Source organism: Aphanomyces astaci (genome assembly GCF_000520075.1).
Source record: "Aphanomyces astaci strain APO3 unplaced genomic scaffold supercont1.8, whole genome shotgun sequence".
Taxonomy (NCBI): Eukaryota; Oomycota; class Saprolegniomycetes; order Saprolegniales; family Verrucalvaceae; genus Aphanomyces; species Aphanomyces astaci.
The window spans coordinates 643,958-661,583 of NW_009798271.1; the positions used below are offsets into that span (position 1 = coordinate 643,958).

A 17,626-nucleotide genomic window follows, 5' to 3' on the forward strand; every position below is an offset into this window, starting at 1 on the left:
CTGTATATATGACACACTCGAATGCTGTTTTGGGGTGGGTTGATCCTTCACGTAAAGTAGCAATAAATCGACGTCATGATTTGATTCGCCAAAACTATTTTAATTCAGCCAATCAAACATTATTTCTTGAGCATGAGAGGTACATGTGTAGTGTTTACAGTACCACTGCCTATAGGTCTAGGGTTCTCAATATGACTACGTATCGTGATTTCATAACAACACGTTACTCAAGTCAACTGGTATTAACTGCCACTGGTATACTAGCATAAGCTTAAGCAAGTCCGAGCATACCAGGTAACACAGTGGCGATGAACAGACTCGGTAATGAGTGGATTTGATTGGCTCTTACAGAAACAACCAATATATTCAACCAATCAGTACTCCAGCGTGATTCAATATTGATTAGACAAACCACGCGACTTTTGGGAGTTTACAGCGAATTCACAATACTGTAGCAACATTATTTGTGAACATCAGGGATTGCAGTGTCAGCCTACTCCCCCGAGCTACGTACTGCTGCCTCGCGGGGTCGTGCTGGTATTGTTTTTCTCCTTTTGGATTTTTTTCTCCAAGTACTCCTGCGTTTGCTCTCTCGCCTTCCTCGCTTGCAGATGTTCAGTCGCAGCGGCCATACGTGAGGCACTCCCCCCGACGCTGTCATTAGACAATTTGCCTTTTGGGATGAGCTTGGTGGCATTGCTAGCCAGTTGCCCCAAGCTCATGGACGCCTTGTACTGCAGCTCTTCGTCCGTAGATCGAGCGCGTGCAATCCGCAGTAGCGCTTGGATCCCGCCCTCTTCGGCAATCTTGAGGTGATTCTCGTAGTTGTCTGCTAGCTTGAGCAGCGCCAATCCAGCATAGTGCCTCGGCTCTGCGTTGACAGACATCATGGAAATCAGTGGTCGCAGGGCGCCTTGCTCGACGAGCTTAACTTGGTAGTCTCGGTTCGAGGCCAAATGGGCCAGGGAGAACGTGGCATACTCCTGGCACTCCATGTCTTCAATGGACGCAAGTGATACCACGGTGACCATACCACCTTCGCGGACAAAGTCGTCATGAAACTCGTGATGTTCCACGACCAGCGCAAAAAAGTACCCGCAATTTCTACGCACTTCCAAGTCGGGCAGGCGGCACTGGTGCACAATATTGGCCAACGCGCCAAGTTCGATCAGCTTGATCAGAACGTCCAAGTTCTCGGCAAGGGACCCGATGCAGTAGATGGCAATGCGAATGCACTCGAGGTCGGCACTGCTAAGGAGCGCCATGAGCGGAAGCAACCCGTCTTCTTGCATCAAACTGGTCTTGGCCATTGCGTGTTTACCCAACACCAACGCGTTCAACGCAAGGCATCCACACTTTTGAATCTCCACGCTTGGGTAGCGCAACATTTCAATTAGCGGACGGACCACGCCGTCTTCGATCATGCGGATCTTGTTGCTCCCGTGGTCTCCCAAGGCAAGCCCGGCCAACGCCAGCGCCGCATATCGCTGGATTTCGTGGTCTGGGAACCGGACCAGGTGCATGAGTGGCCGCACGGCACCTTCGTTCACAATGAACGCCTTGTCGTCCCCGCAACTGAGATTGCACACGGCCAACGTTGAAAACCGTTGCGACGACACATCCAGCGACCGCGCGAGGCAGAAGAGGGTTTTGAGAGCATGCTGTTTGATCAAGTCTGGGCGAATCGACGCCGTCATACTTAGCGAGGCCAGCGCACGGGATGAGTCTCTCTGGACGCGGGCATCGTCGTGCACGCCCACTTGCACCAAGACCCCGATGCCCCCTTCCCGCACAATGTCCATTTGGTACTCCCAACTGTCGGCCAGGTTTGCCAGCGCAAAAGTACAATCTCGTATGACTTCCAAGTCGGGGTACAACATGCACTTAAGGATCTGGCTGAGCCCGCCATCGCGCACGAGTTTCATTTTGTTCTCTTCGTTCAACGAGAACGAACAGAATGCTGACGCGGCTGTGCGCTGGTAGTCTAGAATTGGCGACTGCGCCAACGACAGGAACTGAGGCAGCAAGTTTTCTTGCACAATGTGTACGCGGATCTGGGGATTCGAAGACAGAAACCGCAGCCCCATGGCAGCGTACCGCTGACACACTTCTTCCCTTGACTTTGTGAGTGCCAGCAAACATTTCAACCCCCCCTGCTTGTAAATCGTGCCGTGGTTGTCCTCGTTGGCCCCCAAGTTGGCCAACGCCCGTGCTACGTCCTGCTGGATCTCGTCGTGGTCGATCGTTCCCAGCGCCACCAAGCCAATTGTCGCCCCTTCGTCCACCATCGTGGGCTGGTTGGCCATGTTTTCACTCAAGTTGGCGAGTAGCCCCGCGCATTGACAGAGCAAATCCAAGTGGCGCGTGGTGTGGTTGGGGTTGATGCACTTGAGCAGAGGACGGAGCACACCTTCTTCGACCATCACGCGCTTCAATTCCGGCGCGCTAGACAGGTGTCTCAACGCCGCCAGCGCCGCGCACTGCAAGTTTGGCTCGACATCTCGCATGAACGTCACGAGCGCTGCCAATCCCCCTTCCTCGTGGAATCGCAACTTGAAAGCTGGGTTGGAGGCAATGTCGCGTAGGGCCACGACTGCGTGTCGTCGGATGTTGGTTTCCTTGGCCAGCAGCAAAAACAGCAACGACTTGAGTCCCCCTTCTTCAATGATGCCTTTGTGGCTGGATAAGTTTGGTGACAGTTTCCGCAGCGCCAGGGCTGCGTTGTATTGGCACTCTACGTCCAACGACAGCGCCAGATGAATGAGCCCCGGCAATCCGTCTGTGATAATGTCCCCGTGATGGCCAAAACTCGTGAGTAAGTTGGCGATCGCACGAGACGCTTCCCGATGGATGTCGACACTCTTATGCCGCATAAGCGCAATTAAAAACCGGCCGCCGCGCGCTTCGGCGAATCGAGGATGTGTCTCAATCTTTTCGGCCAAGTTGGCCACGGCGCCGCAGGCCTGACGCGCGACTTCCACATCTGGCGACTGGGCCAATTGGATCAACGGCGGCAGCGCGCCACTGGCCACGATTTCCAGCTTGTACTCGTCGCTTAGACTCAAATTACATAGTGTGGCGGCCACTTCACGCTGTGTTTCCAGCTCTTCGGAGTGCCCGGCAATGGCGAGGGGTACCAAGCCCCCGCCACGGACGATACGTCCTCGGTTCACGGCTGACACCTGGCAGAGTCGACGCAGCGCTGCGATCGCCAACGTGTGTGCATTGGGGTCTTCGGAATGTGCAAGCGCAATGAGCGGAATGATGCCGCCTTCGTCCCCAATGGTGTTGCAGTGCTCGGCGTTGCCGGCAAAGTTGGCCAAGGCAAACGCCGCGTATTGTCGGATGTCGTCCTGGGGTGACGTGGCTAGCCGAAGGACGATCTTGAGTACGCCGCGGGCAATCATGGTCGGGTGGTTGGTTTCGTTGGCCGCCAGATTGGACAGCGCCATGACCGCATACCGCTGATCGATCACGTCGACCGATTCACTCATGGAAATGATTGCAGAGAGGCCACCGTGGACCACTACTTGCACTTGGAGTTGGGGATCACATCCCAAATTGCAGATGGCGATGCACGCGTACCGCCGGATAGCCATGTCAATATCCTTTGCGCCAAGCACCAACGCTTGCAGTCCACCCGATCGAGATGCCGCCACGCGAGTCTCGGCGTTGGCGGTCAAGTTGCACATAGCCATGATCGCATACAACTTCGTGTCCGTGTCTGGTGACGTGGCGAGCTTGATCAAGTGGACGCAAACGCCTTGGTCGACAATGCGGAGCTGGTTCAGTGCTGCGCACGACACGTTGTAGATGGCAAGTGTGGCGCTGCGCTGGCACTCGAGGATCGGCGACATGGCGAGTTGACTGATCGGCGTCAGGGCGCCTTGGTCCACGACGACCAACCGATTCTGACGGTGGGTGGAGATGTTGGAGATGGCCATACACGCATACCGCGCGCTCTCGCTCTCGTGGGGGTTGGTAGCTGCGACTTGAATCAATGGGGAGAGCCCCCCCGCCTTGACGATGTGGATTTGATTCGACGTGTTGGCGGCGAGGTTGCACAACGACATGGCTGCGTAGCGCTGGCACTCTGCGTTCGTGGACGCCAGAAGGCGAATCAACGGCGGCAGCCCGTTAGCCTTGACAATGCGCAGTTCGTTCGCGACGTTGCTCGACAAGTTGCAGATGGACATGGCAGCGTTGCGCTGACAATCCACGTCAGTGTCCGTGAGGAGCGCCACGAGGGGCCCCAGCCCTCCCGCGTCCACCAAATGCGCTTGGTTGTCCTTGTTCGCACTCAACCGGTACATACACCGAGCCGCGTATTGTCGGCAGGATGCAAATGGACTCTGCACCAGGGCTACCAACGGCACAAACCCACCTTGTAGTGCAATTTGAAGCTGGTTCTTGGCCGTCACGGCAATGTTGCCAATCGCCAAGGCGGCGTCTCGTCCGCAGTTTTCTTCCAGCGACGACGCCAACGTGAAAAGCGCCTTGAGTTCCGCTGTCGTAAACACATTCACTTGGTTCTCAGGGTTAGACGACACGTTTGCAAACGCCCGGGCTGTTTGCTGCATGATGGCTTCGTCTGTCGCCGTCGACAGCGCCACCAGCGCGGCCAAGCCTCCTTGGGCCACCATGGTCACCTGGTTGTTGGTGTTTTCACTCAAATTCGCCAGCGCGCCTGCACATTGCAGTTGCAGGTCGGCGTTGGCAATCATACACGCGCTAAACAGTGGGGGCAGCCCCGCTTCCGCCACGAACGCCATCTTGACTGGCAGGTACAGCGCCAAGTGTCGAATTGACGCAGCCCCCATGCACTGCAAGTCGATGTCGGTGGCCCGCAACAGCGAGATAATGGCCAAGAGTCCGCCGTCTTCGAGGATTTTCGGCTTGTTGTCGATGTTCGAACAAAGCGCCTTGAACGCTGCCGCTGCCTGGCGCTGCACTGTCAGCCCGTGTACACCCATGAGGTTGAAAATGGTAAAGAGGGAGCCGGACGACATGACACCACTATGAGTCGCTGGGTTGACGCACAGTTTATGATACGCAAGCGCAACATTGTAGTGGCACTCGTGGTCGTCCGTCTTGGCCACGCGAATGAGCGCGCTCAGGCCGTCTTCGCCCAAGAACAACACATGCATTTCCACGGACGACATCAAGTTCGCCGCCAGCCGACTGGCTTCGCGGTACACGGTCAAGTACCGGCACCGCATGAGTCGGATGCAGCTCGGCACGGCATGCAACTCGATCATGTTAAAGTGGCTTTCCTGGTCTTCCGCAACGTTGGCCAACGCGCCACAGGCATTTCTGGCGGTCTCAATGTCTGTGGACGCCGCCAACGTAAACAACTGCACCAGGAGCGGCGAGACCGCGACCGTGACCTTGTGCGCATCGCTCAATGTCCAGTTGCACGCCCACGCCGCGATTTCTCGAGCGAGTTCCGCGTCCGCGTGCGCAAACGCGGCCGACGCGGCCTGTACGATCGACGGCAGCAGCGTTGGCACGCGAGCGGACGCCATGCATTCGTAGCGAATGGTGTCGAGGATGGCGAGTCGTCGGAGCACAGACACGGCTTGGCACCGCACGTGGATATTGTCAGAAAGGACGAGGGCGATGGCGCTATCAATGCACTGCTCTGCGTGGGCCACGTCGTTGTGGTATACATCGTTCATGGCGAGTTTGCCTAGGGAGTACGTCGCGTAGAACCTGGTTTCGAGCGAGTGCTCGACACTCATCGCCCGAACCAGGGGGACCAGCGCCCCCTGCGCTAAGCAGGATTCGTGGTGCACGGGGTTGGCAAAGATGCTACCCAACGCCAGCACCGCGTATCGCTGGGGGTCGGGGAAGGCCTCGTCCGACACCAAGCGGACGAGAGGCGCGATGACGTTGCCTTTCTTGAACATCGCGTCGTGCGTGGAGGGGTTGGCGAGGAGATTGCCCAATCCGATGGCGCCAAACATGCGCACGTCGACATTTGCGTTGTCGAGCGCATGTACGAGCAAGTGATGGCAGTTGTCTTCGAGTAATCGGGTGTGGGTGTCATAGTTACACCCGAGGTTACACACACACTTGAGCGCTTCCTTGATCAAGAGCGCATCTTGAGTGTCTTCCAAATCCACAAGGAACTTGCATCCGCGGTCGCGCAAGATGTATCCGTGGGTGTCGCTTAGCTCGGCCAAGTTGGCAATCGTCGCGCACGCATACGTGGCGACAAGGTGAAAGCTGGCCTTGGTCTAATCAATTTACCTCGTTAAAAAGCATCCATCGCATGTCTGTCTTTACGTACGTGGTACTCGACATCCATGTCAGGCGACAAACACAACTGGATCAGCTCGACCATGAGCTGCGACGTCGCGATGGCCGCTTTGTTCTTTTCATGCAGCGATAAATTGTACGCGGCCACCGCCACCTCCTTGCGGACGAACCCGTCGATGCATGTGGCACCGAGGATCAGCGGCTCCAAGCCGCCGTCCTGGACGATTTTCACGCGGCTGTCGGGGGTGCTAGATAGCCCCCGGAGCGCGGCGATGGCGGTCCGCTTGTCGTCGGAACTTTCCGAGCACGCGAGAGCAATGATGGGGGGGATGCCGTGGTTGTCCACGATCGATTGCCGTCGGGTGGGCTCGGACGCCAAGTTGCACAGGGCAAACGCAATGCACCGATGGGTTTCCAAGTCGACGCTGCGCGAGAGCTCGATCAACGGCGTGAGGGCCCCCGAGCCAACGATGGTCTCGTGATGCTCGGCCTTTGCAGCCACGTTGCCGAGGGTGATGGCCCCGAAGAGGCGATACGTGGCGTCCGCAGAGCACAGGAACGATACAAGACTTTGGACGTCGCACGCCGACAGAAATAAACTGGGGTCGGCGCCGATGCACCCACTGAGACTGAGATTGCACAGACACGCGAGCACTTCTTGTTGTACGTCCATGTCCTTGGAGTGCGTGAGACGGAGCAGCGGCGGCAGTCCCCCCATGCGGACGACGTCTTCGCGAATGACAGCGTCAACGCAGAGACCGCGCAGAGCCGATACCGCACGGAGGACGCTCTTCCCGTCTGCACTCGACACCAAGTCGATCAGCGCCTCGAGGCAGTTGCCCGACTCGACGATAAGGCGGTGGTTTTCAGAGAACGCGGCAAAGTTGGCAATGCCGAACGCCGCGGCATTCCGAATGCTCGCGTCTTCTTCTTGCAGCAGTCCCGTGAACAACGTGATGATGCCGCCGCCGATCAGTTGCGTGTGCGTGCTCTGCACCGACGCAAGGTTGGTCAGTGCAAACGTCGCGTACCTACCACCGATATAAGACGCAACGTATCGAGCAAACTTTGTATAACGTTGTGTACCGTTGACTGTCGACGTCGCCATTGCCAAACTTGGCCAACACCGTCAACGGGTGGATGGCGCCGTCCTGAATGAGTTTCGCAACGTTGTCGACGTTCGTGGACAAGTTGGCGAGCCCCATGGCCCCATATCGCTGGCACAAAAAGTCGGGCGAGCTCAGCGTGGCCACGAGGGGCGCCAAGCCGCCACTGGACGCGATTTCCGCCGTGTACGCGTATTCAGCCGACATGTTTGCGATGGTGCGTACGGCTTCGCGCTGGATGTCGACGTTTTTCGAGCGCAGAATGAACTTAACGTGTTGGAGGACGCCTTCTTGAACCATGCGGCCTTGGTTTTCGATCACTTCAGCCAAATTGGCCAGAATTCCCGTGGCCTGGTGGGCGACTTCAATGTCCCCCGAGTGGGCTAGCGTCACGAGGGGCGTGAGGAATCCGTTGAGGACAATCGCAATCTTGTTGTCTTCGCTGAGGCTCAGGTTGCGGATCGCCGCCGTGGCTTCGCGCTGCACCTCGACGTTTTCCGACAGAGTTAGTTGAAACAGCGGCTTGAGCCCGCCATGAAGCACGACTTGCGACCGGGATTTGGGCTCGAGGGCCAGCCGCCGCACGGCAAAACACGCTTGCAAATGCGTTTCTTCGTCCGTGTCGTGCATTAGCGATACGATCGAGCGCAAGATGCCCATCTTGCAAATGGTAATCCAGTTGGCGTCGTTGCCGGCAATGTTGTTGATGGCAAAGGCCAGGCACCGCCTTGTTTCCAAGTCCGTCGAGTGCTCCACACTCATGAGGGCGGCTATGGCCCCCTGGTCGAACAGGTCCTTGTGGTTCGTACACGACACGGCCAGGTTGCCGACGGCGAGGGTGCCGAAGCGTTGGCAGATGGCGTCATCGGTGTGAATGAACGAGATGATGTGTTGCAACGCGTTGCTTCTCAAGAGGGTGGTCTGGGAGGACGGCTTGGCTGCAAACAAGGCTAGACATCGAGCAACTTGCTGGCGAATTTCCACGTCCGGCGACCCCGACAACGCGTACAAGGGAGTGAGCACCCCCTCTTCAAACATTTTCCGCTGGGTGTGGCCTTCGATCATTTCGGCGATGTTGGCCAATGCACATATGGCATGGCGTTCCCGTGTCGGGTCGTCGCTCTGGGCGAGGGCGATGAGGGGCGGCAGGCACCCCCCGCGCGCCATGGTGACTTTGTTCTCTTCGCACATGGACAGGTTGCACATGGTGGCGGCAACTTCCCGCTGGACTTCAATGCTTTCGGACGACGCGGCAAGGATCACTGGCTCCAGGGCCCCGAGGCGCATCACTTGCTGGCGGATGTCTTGGTTCACGGAGAGCCCTCGCAGCGCAGCGATCGCTTGGAATTGAACGTTTGGATCCCCCGGAAACGCAAACGAAATGATGGGTTTGAGGGCGTTCGCGTCGACAATGCGTTGGAGATTCGCTGGGTTGCTGCAGAGGTTCCCAATCGCAAACACGGAAAACTGACGGCATTTCACGTCGCGGTGCTTGGCGTAGTTGCACAGCAACGTGAGACACCGATCCATGAGTTGTTCGTGGGTGCCGTGGGACACGGCCAAGTTGGCGAGCACGAGCAAACAGTAACGAATGGTTTCGTTGTCGGCTACCGACCGCGGGTCCAGCGCCTCGTCCAGACGGGCGATCACGGGTTCGAGAATCCCCATCGACAGCATCTTTGGCTGGTTGTCGACATTCGTCGCTAAATTGGACAGCGCCATCGACGCCATGCGCTGGCACTCGACGACTTCGCTCGCCAAGAGGGTGATCAACGGCGGCACCGCGCCTTGTTTGAGAATCACGTAGCCGTAGTCGCAGTTGGCGGCCAAGTTGCCGAGCGCCCGGGCGGCTTCTCGTTGGATCACTTCGTTGCCCGTGGTGACGGCGTCGACTAACGGGACAATCGCGCCGGCATTCACAATGCGGCTCTGGGTTTCGATGTTTTCACTCAAATTCGCCAACGCACAACACGCTTGTCGGTGTGTGGCGCCGTTTGTGGAGCTCAGCGACGAAATCAGCGGCGGCAGCCCCCCACTCTTGCAAATTTCCGCCTTGTTGGCATCTGCCAAACACAATTGAATATCGAGCGTTCGACGACAACTTGTTTGTTATATTACCTGCAAATGAGAGCGTGCACAGTGCTGGCAACACATCCCGGTGAATGTCCGAGTCTTCGGTTCGAGCCAAGAACAGCACGGGTTCCAACCCGCCTTCTTCCGTGATTTTTTTGCGCAAGTCAGCATTCAAGGCGACTTTGACCAAGGCGTACGCGGCATACTGCCGCACTTCCTGATCCGGCGCGCTGGACAAGCTAATGAGCAGCGGAATCGACCCTTCGCGGACCATGATCTTGTGGTTTTCCACACACGACGCCAAGTTTGCAATGGCCAAAATGGCAAACCGTTGGATCTCCACCTACCGTACGTACACAACCATGGTTCGTACATGTATGTGCAGGGGTAGGGCTGAAGTACCTCGACATCTTCGGAGCGAGCGAGCGACATCAGCGGATCCATGGAGCCGCTCTCCATGAGAACGACCCGCTGGTCAGGGTTTGTGGATAGATTGCACAACCCCAACGCCCCCACGCGCTGGCATGCCATGTCTGGAGACAGCAGGTACGAAATGAGAAGCTGGTGACCACCCGACTGGACGATTTCCGTCTGGTTGGCGTGCCGCGCACACAAATTGGCCAACGCGCGACCCGATTCCCGCTGGACCTCGACAAACTGGGACCGCATGCACGTAATCATCGGAGAAATGCCATTTTCCAGCGCAATCATCGCTTGGTTCTCGTCCACTTCGGCCAAGTTGGCCAAGGTTCCGGTACACTGCCGTGCCACCTGCATGTCTTCGGACTGCGCGTGGGCGATCAGCGGCGGCACGGCACCGCTTTTGGCGATTTCGTACTTGGTTTCTTCGCTCACGCTCAAGTTGCACAGTGCGCCGCACACTTCACGAAGGATCTCGACGTCGTCGGACACGAGCAGGCGCACGAGCGGTTCCAACCCACCTTCTTGCACGATTTTGATCTTGTTGGCACCGGTGACACTCAGCCCCCGGAGCGCCGCGGCAGCTTGATGGTGTGCGTCCGAGTCGGCGGAACATGCTAGAGTAATGATGGGTTGCAAGCCGCCTTCTTCCACCATCCGGGTGTGGTTTGCTTCGTTGGACGCTAGATTTGCCAACGCGTACGCAACGTAATACTGGCTGAGAGCGTCCGACGAGCTCGAGAGCGAAAATAGCGCGAGGAGCCCGCCTTCTTCAACAATGGCAGGGTGGTTGGCCAGCATAGCGGCAAGGTTGGCAATAGCCAGTACAGCGTAGCGCCGGGCTTCAAGTTCTCGATCGAATGCTTGGGCCAATGCAATGATGGGACGGATGAGCCCCAGGCTGACAATTGCGATTTGATTGGCTCCGACTACGCTGAGGTTTGCCAGGGTGAGGGCTGCAAATCGCTGGCACACATGATGGCCGACAACGAGTGCCTTGGAAATCGGGTCGAGTACTCCTTGTACCATGAGCGTCTCTTGGACGTCTTCGTTGGCGCTAAGATTGGCCAGGCAACGACACGCTTCCGCCTTGGTGTTGGGCTCGTCGCTCGATGCCAACGCCAGCACGGACGCGAGGCCGTTCTCACGTAATAGCTTTGGATGAAGCTCTGGCATCTCCATGAGGTTGGCCAGCGTGCAGCAAGCATGCTGCTCCACCGACGGATCCCCTGACAAGCACATGGACACGATCGTGAGTAAGGCGCGGTCCGAGATCTCCATCTTGTTGCCTTCCATGCAAGACAACGTGCAGAACGAGGCGGCGACCTCTCGCTGAATGTCGATTTCGTCGGATCGAGCCATGAGCACCAACGGGTCCAAGATACCTTCCTTGACGACAATCATTCGGTAATCAGGTGTGATGCAGATGCCTCGCAAAGCGGCCATAGATTGCCGTTGGGCACTGAGGTCGCTACAACATGCCACTAAACACAGCAAAACAAATTCATGAGAATTTTGAAGGGCTGGATGGCACATACAAGCTATGAGGCGAGGGATGGCGCTTTGCTCGACGATTAGTGGCCGGTATTCGTTGTTCACGCCAAGATTAGCCAACGCAAATGCAGCATATGCACCGAGTGACGGTTCTTCTGGATCCACGGAACTCACCAAGGCTGAAATGGCATGCAATTTGACGATTTCCTCGTGGTTTTCGGGCTCTGCGGCCAAGTTGCCAATCGTCATGGCCGAGTACTGCTTGCCAACTATATCGCCGCCCTCTTTGTTCATTAGCGCTATGAGCGGCGGCAACACGCCTTCTTCGACGATCTTCAGCCGTATCGATGCAGTCGATGAGGTATTGCCAAGACATAAGCACGCAAAACGAAGGGCTTGGTCGTCGGACGAGTCTGTAATCAGGTGCATGAGCGACCGCACCACGCCTTTCTCGACCATTTTCACATGGAATTCAGGGTTCGTGGAGATTTCAGCCAGGTTGAACGACACTTCCCGCTGCTCTGTGGGTTTGCGTTCCCGTCGACCTCGTGCAATCAGCTGTTCTAAGACTTTGGCGGCCATATTACCACCAGCGACTGCTCGTCATGCAGCGTGGAGTGTAGGAATTTGATAAAACGCTTGACCTTTTGGGATCTCAATGTGTTATCCGGATGGAATGACGATATTAGAAATGGCAGGTGCACAAAATATACCAAAACAAAAACAAAATTTCGACCCAAAAGGCGAATTGACATTCTCAAAATCAATAAAATTCCAAATTATTTCATGGTTCGTCCCAAAAGTACATCCGACGAACTTCGCGCGACAAGCATGGACGGTATAGCCGAAAGCAACACTGGATCGTCACGAGGAGGACGACAACGACGGCGCAACAACCGTCGCAGTGGACGTGGAGGCAGTCGTCAAGGAAAGGGTGACGAAGAAGGAGGCGGCAACGTGGCGCCAGCGTTGGTCCCCGCAGAAAGTACAATCCCCCTCCTTCCCCATCAACGTCCGAAAAGCATTGCCGCGCCGTTGACATCCGCTGTTACGTCGTTGTCCTTGGAGACAGTGACAACACTCTTGGTGAACAATCCATCCCTTGTGAATCTCGTGGATCATAAAGGAGAAACGGCATTGACCACGGTGTGCGGCCTCAGGAAGGTTCACTCGGCTGAAGCGCATACGGCCATCGTTCAAGCTTTGTTTGCGCATGGAGCGCTCCTGTCGGTGAAGAACAGGCAAGGACGCGCGGCGTTTACGTTGGCATGTTGTCGGCATCATGTCCACCTCCTCCCCTTTCTGCTTCAAGAAGCTGTCAAGCAAGAGCAAGTGAACCCGTACGAGACGGTGCCGGCATTGCTGTTGGCGACGCTGGGTGGATTGGACAACCGCATCATGGATTCTGATCGCGGGCGATGGGACGCCATTGTCCAAATCGACCCTGAACAGTGCTTTCAAACCGTCGAATTTCTCTTGGAACAGACCAAGTTGCTCCAAAATGGAGTCGCGTTCGTAAAACACGCGTGCCAATCGCTCAATGCGCGCGGCCTCACGCCCCTGCACCTGGCAGCAGGACTGTTTCAACCCAAAACGGTCGCGTACTTGCTGGACAACAACGGCGACCCTCACGTCCACGAGGACAATGCGCTGACCCCTGTCCAGTTTCTCGACGTGTGCTTCTGCCAAATCGAGTCGTTCCTGGTTGACACGTCTGCATCAGACAGCCATCCATTGTCTGCTCCCAATCATCCACGCGGCAATACCAGACGTGGGCGAGGGAAACGGTCGCATGTCGTGTCGGCGGATGGCACCAGTACGTTCAGTTCCTCCCTCTCTCCGGCTGAACTCTCACACAAACACCAAGCGCTGTTTGCTGGGGAGTCAATGAACAATAACAACGACACGATTCCGATGATACTCTGCCGTGTTTGTTTGCTTGCTGATGGCATCGTCATGTAGGTGTGCAGACCCGTGCGTTGGAGACGCTCCTAACATTTGCCCGACATTGTGGTGCGTAGCTCAATCAACTGTACCGTCAATCCATGCTGGATTTTGACATGTGTACGATGTAGGGATTGAGCCGCTGTTTATGAACAACGGGTGCTTTTCGCTCCGGTGTCGCCGCCTGAAAAATGCTGTCGTCGCGCATTTGGGTCTGGCCTCCATCTTGGAAACGGTGTGTTTAAACTCGAAAGTATTGTGATTATTGCATAACGCCTTGTTTTATAGACGTGTGGCGCGCGCGAGACCATGGGCGACGCCAAGTTGGTCTTGCTGGACTACGTTGCTGGCTTGTACCGGGCAATGCAGAAGAATCCTGACTTGCGGGCGTATTGGGATGCGGCCATTCGCCGCCCAGACATCGCCACCGACACAGCATCCAGTGCAATAAAGTATCCCTTCACTGACAAAACGCTAAGGTACGTTGTCTTTCTCCCTTATCGTTCTCATGAAAACAATCCACTTATCGTCATGCGATTGTAGGTGGCTCGTGAAGGGGTTGACGGAGGGTCATCCAAACCCGCGATTTCTGTCCACATGGGCCTACATCATCGCCGATGTGTTGAAATTATACGCGCCTGGTTCTGGAGGCCAACTGAACAATGTCGAAGACTTGACTGCAATCACGACGTCCATGGCTCGTTCAGGTATGTGTCGGGGATATATTTTGAACCAACTTCTTTTGTCCACAATCCCCTAAACATTCTTGTGCTGAACCGTAGTCAAGCGGTTGATGTTCAACTTGTGCGACGCGGACACGGCGGACGATGAAGTCGAGATCAAGTTGTTGCTTTCGAAACTTGAAATGCTCATGTTGTGGCTTGTGCCGTACGTGACGTCGTTGCCTGACGAGGTCGACCCCGTCCACGATGTGCTCAAGGTGGTCACGGAACCCTTGGTGGAGTTGAAGTTCCTCGTGCACTTAGCGTTGCAGACCATTTCTGGCGAAGTGTACGCCCCCGATCGGTTTGCCGCGACACTGCATGTGTTGCAACTCGTGGCCCAGCTTGAAGCGTGCTTTGAATCGGATCAACTCCCCCGGTTGGTTCGCGTACGTGTTCCATTGTCGATTTTCGTGTGTGAATAACATCGCGACGTATGTAGATGTTCAAAGCCCAAGTGGAAAAACCCCACGCACATACGTGGCGAGACTCGGACCAGTCCAAAGTTCCCGTGAGCCTTAACCTTGTGTCGGCTGCGTTTGGGTTGCCCGCGTCGTTTGTCCAGTGGATGCAGCCACTGCGAACGAACGTGAACGATTTGATTCGGTATGTCGTCTGGATATGTACACCGTACTCGTTTGTGTTTTAAAAATGAAATGTCTGTTGTAGCTCGGAAGTGCGATTGCTTCCAGAGTATTTTCAAGAATGGACGACCCACGCGAGCTTTATCACGACGGAAAACAAATTGGAGTACATTGAAACGGTCGCGGAGGAGCGCCCAGGGCATTTTCAACTGACGATCAATCGGCAAGTATCGCCAGAGTGTTTTCTGGACTTTGTCATTCAACAGGTACGTACAGGACCAACCAACCATGAATAATAATAAAATGGAGCCTCACCCGACATACTGTATGTGTAGGTGCTATGTACATCCATTCGAAACTTGACGGGTGAAATGGAAATCAAATTCTTGAACGAACCAGCGATTGGCGTTGGTCCCCTTCGGTTCGTGTGTTCACATTCAATCGTTCCGAAATTGCAATCGTGAAAACACTCACGATATATGTGGTTTTTGGTGTTTCGTTGTAGTGAGTTCTTTGAGCTCGTGGGGAAGCACTTTTTCAACCCAAACCTGTCGATGTCGTTGGATCCACACACCGACCACGTTGTGGCGTCGACCAGTGCGAAATCCATTTTCAGCCAATGGCTGCACTTGGCCAGGCATAACATTTCAACGACGCTGCAGCTGCCATCGGCCAAGGATTTAAAGGCGGACGCCAAGATAACCCACTCGTCGGCGCTGTGGCTGCCCATTTTCGCCTTCACGGACGCGAGCCAGAGCTTGTTGTGCCTTCATAACCACCCCCTGTCTGTGGTATGCGCTCCAACCAAAGACGACAATGGAGTTGTTCACACGCAATTTGACCACATCGTGGAAAACGTCGAGCTTGGCAAGGTGTATCGTTGCGCCGGGCGATTGACGGGGCTGGCCTTGCGACACCAAGCTCCGTTAGGGGTACATCTGCCCGAGGCATTTTGGAAACTGGTGCGGGGCACGGACAAGCTGACGTGGCAAGACTACACGTCCCACAGCCCCCAGTTCCAGTCGAGTTTGGCTGCGGTTCTCGACCACGATTTCGGCACGGATGACAATAATGATGCGTGGGAATTGTACTTTGAATCGTGTGGTGCTGTCACAGTCGTCGGCACTGCGGACGAGGACGGCACGACCCACCACTACCCGTCGACAGAAATCGAGTTGCAAGTCGGCGGCAAATCCATTCGCGTCACGAACGACAACAAAGCGCGCTACGTCCAGCTGCGTGCCGAGCGGTTCTTTTGCAATCAAATGACACACATGCAGGCGTTTCAAAAGGTACAACGAAGGCGATCGAGTATATGTTGGTGTTCTCATTATGGTTGATCAATGACAGGGAATGTTGGATGTGATTTACAAGCGCGATTTGTTGTGGCTGAGTGCCACAGAGTTGCAAGGCGTGGCCCGGGGTGCGGTGACTGTTGATGTGAAGGCGCTACAAGAGCACATACACTACGTCCGACCTGCGCATGCCGAACACCCGACCATTGTGCGCTTTTGGCAGGCGGTGCATGAAATGGACCAGCCCATGCTACGTCAATTGCTTACGTTTTGGTCGGGCTCGTCACTGCCGCCGTTGTTTGGCTATGACGCGATGGGGGTATATGTATACATGTATACAACTAAATCCATATATGCTAATAGGTAAATGTAGGGAACTTGGTCGATTAAGCTGACAACGCGAGATCATTCCGAGCACTGGCCATGTCCACAAGCTGTGACGTGGTACGCACGCAACCTGTCCGATATGACTAAAGCTAACTATATATCGTTTCATGGTAGCGACCACCAATTGATGTTGCCCGAGTACCCGACAAAGGAGATTTTGATTGAAAAGATCACAGTGGCGCTGACGTATGGGGCGTTTGGATTTGATCGCGTGTAACTTAAAGCGAATGGCTTTCACTCTGAGAAAAACACCAGCGTCAACTCATTCTCGGTTCGAAATGGTGTTGCCGAGATGCATTCTGTGTTGCAAGTTGGGTCTCATCCTACACTCCTCATGGGTATCCTGTCACTGCCCTAATAATATGACCCCCCTGGGGCGTATTCCCAGGCAAAGTCACGATCCAGCATTGTTGAAGTGTTTGTTCATTAATAGCTCGCTATTACTCGACCGTGTCGGTGGGTGGCGGCAGGGGCACTGCTCCTGGTAGCTGAAAGGACGAAGTAGTTGCCTGAAGGGGGGCATCGACCGGCGGCGCATACCGTCGCTGGGGCAGCGCTTGGTAGTCGTCTCCGTGTACCATGGAGTGAAAGAATAAGTAGATCAACTTGAGTGGGGATAGGATCAACGCAAACGCAGCCCCCGCCCACGCAATGAGCGTCGCCCAAACTGACGTTAGCATGGACGGTGTCGGCGTGGAATTGGACGAAGCTATGGCGGCATGCAATGGAGTCCCGGCATCCTTCTTCGTGCCTACCAACTGCACAACGGTGCCTGGCCACACGTCACCCTTTTTGATGATCTTGCCTTGATGAATCAAGCGAGCATGGTCGCTAAGGCACTCGTAACATTTCTATGCCCATGACGAGATTGGACGTACAGGTAAAACAACGATGCCAGCTTGCTGGTCGGATCGTCTACGCTCCAAATGCTCACGTATAAGATGTACGTGACGTTGCAAAATTTGACGCTGCATGGCTTTTCGCGCTGCGCTTCGTTCCCGAATGCGTCCATCTGTCGCACAATTTTGATATGTGCTTGACACACGCTGCATCTGTTCTTGTTGTGGCCAAGGTACCGGCACGCGCAGGAGACGCAGAACACGTGGCCACAGTCTGTCACGCACTGGTCTGGTCTCCCATCCACTGTCACTTCGCACAGCGCACAGCGCGAAAGAAGAGTTGCTGTCGCCTCCGACATGTATATCGGCAATCGTGTCACACTATAATTCAGCATAACACTATTTCATTTTGTACCCCGGGGCACAAACACCGTTTGGCTTTTGTTCGCGTTTGATTGGATCAAAATGTAACGGCCATGAGTTCTCGTTGAGTTAAAAATA

General features: G+C 55.4%; 3 protein-coding genes across 4 annotated transcripts; 1 reads left to right on the forward strand and 2 right to left on the reverse strand.

Moving 5' to 3' along the window:
- Nucleotides 1–395: 395 nt before the first annotated feature.
- On the reverse strand, nt 396–11,991 carry H257_04669 (hypothetical protein). Its single transcript, XM_009829263.1, has 6 exons — nt 11,399–11,991; nt 9,843–11,344; nt 9,486–9,783; nt 7,348–9,430; nt 6,293–7,292; nt 396–6,239 (listed from the first exon to the last, which is right to left on the reverse strand). The coding sequence occupies exons 1-6, from the start codon at nt 11,934–11,936 to the stop codon at nt 507–509; spliced, it is 11,154 nt and encodes a 3,717-aa protein (XP_009827565.1). The 5' UTR covers nt 11,937–11,991; the 3' UTR covers nt 396–506.
- Nucleotides 11,992–12,163: 172 nt separating this feature from the next.
- Nucleotides 12,164–17,495, forward strand: H257_04670. Of its 2 annotated transcripts, XM_009829264.1 has the most exons (13): nt 12,164–13,170; nt 13,317–13,367; nt 13,430–13,533; nt 13,587–13,777; nt 13,842–14,005; nt 14,081–14,409; nt 14,463–14,626; nt 14,690–14,870; nt 14,940–15,025; nt 15,110–15,896; nt 15,955–16,218; nt 16,273–16,343; nt 16,401–17,495. In XM_009829264.1, exons 1-13 carry the CDS (start codon nt 12,186–12,188, stop codon nt 16,501–16,503), a joined length of 3,480 nt encoding a protein of 1,159 aa, XP_009827566.1. In that variant the 5' UTR covers nt 12,164–12,185; the 3' UTR covers nt 16,504–17,495. The 2 variants fall into 2 exon arrangements, with proteins under 2 accessions (XP_009827566.1, XP_009827567.1); XM_009829265.1 differs by having other exon boundaries at nt 15,110–16,218.
- H257_04671 (hypothetical protein) lies at nt 16,695–17,500 on the reverse strand. Its single transcript, XM_009829266.1, has 2 exons — nt 17,165–17,500; nt 16,695–17,117 (listed from the first exon to the last, which is right to left on the reverse strand). The coding sequence occupies exons 1-2, from the start codon at nt 17,482–17,484 to the stop codon at nt 16,727–16,729; spliced, it is 711 nt and encodes a 236-aa protein (XP_009827568.1). The 5' UTR covers nt 17,485–17,500; the 3' UTR covers nt 16,695–16,726.
- Nucleotides 17,501–17,626: the final 126 nt, after the last annotated feature.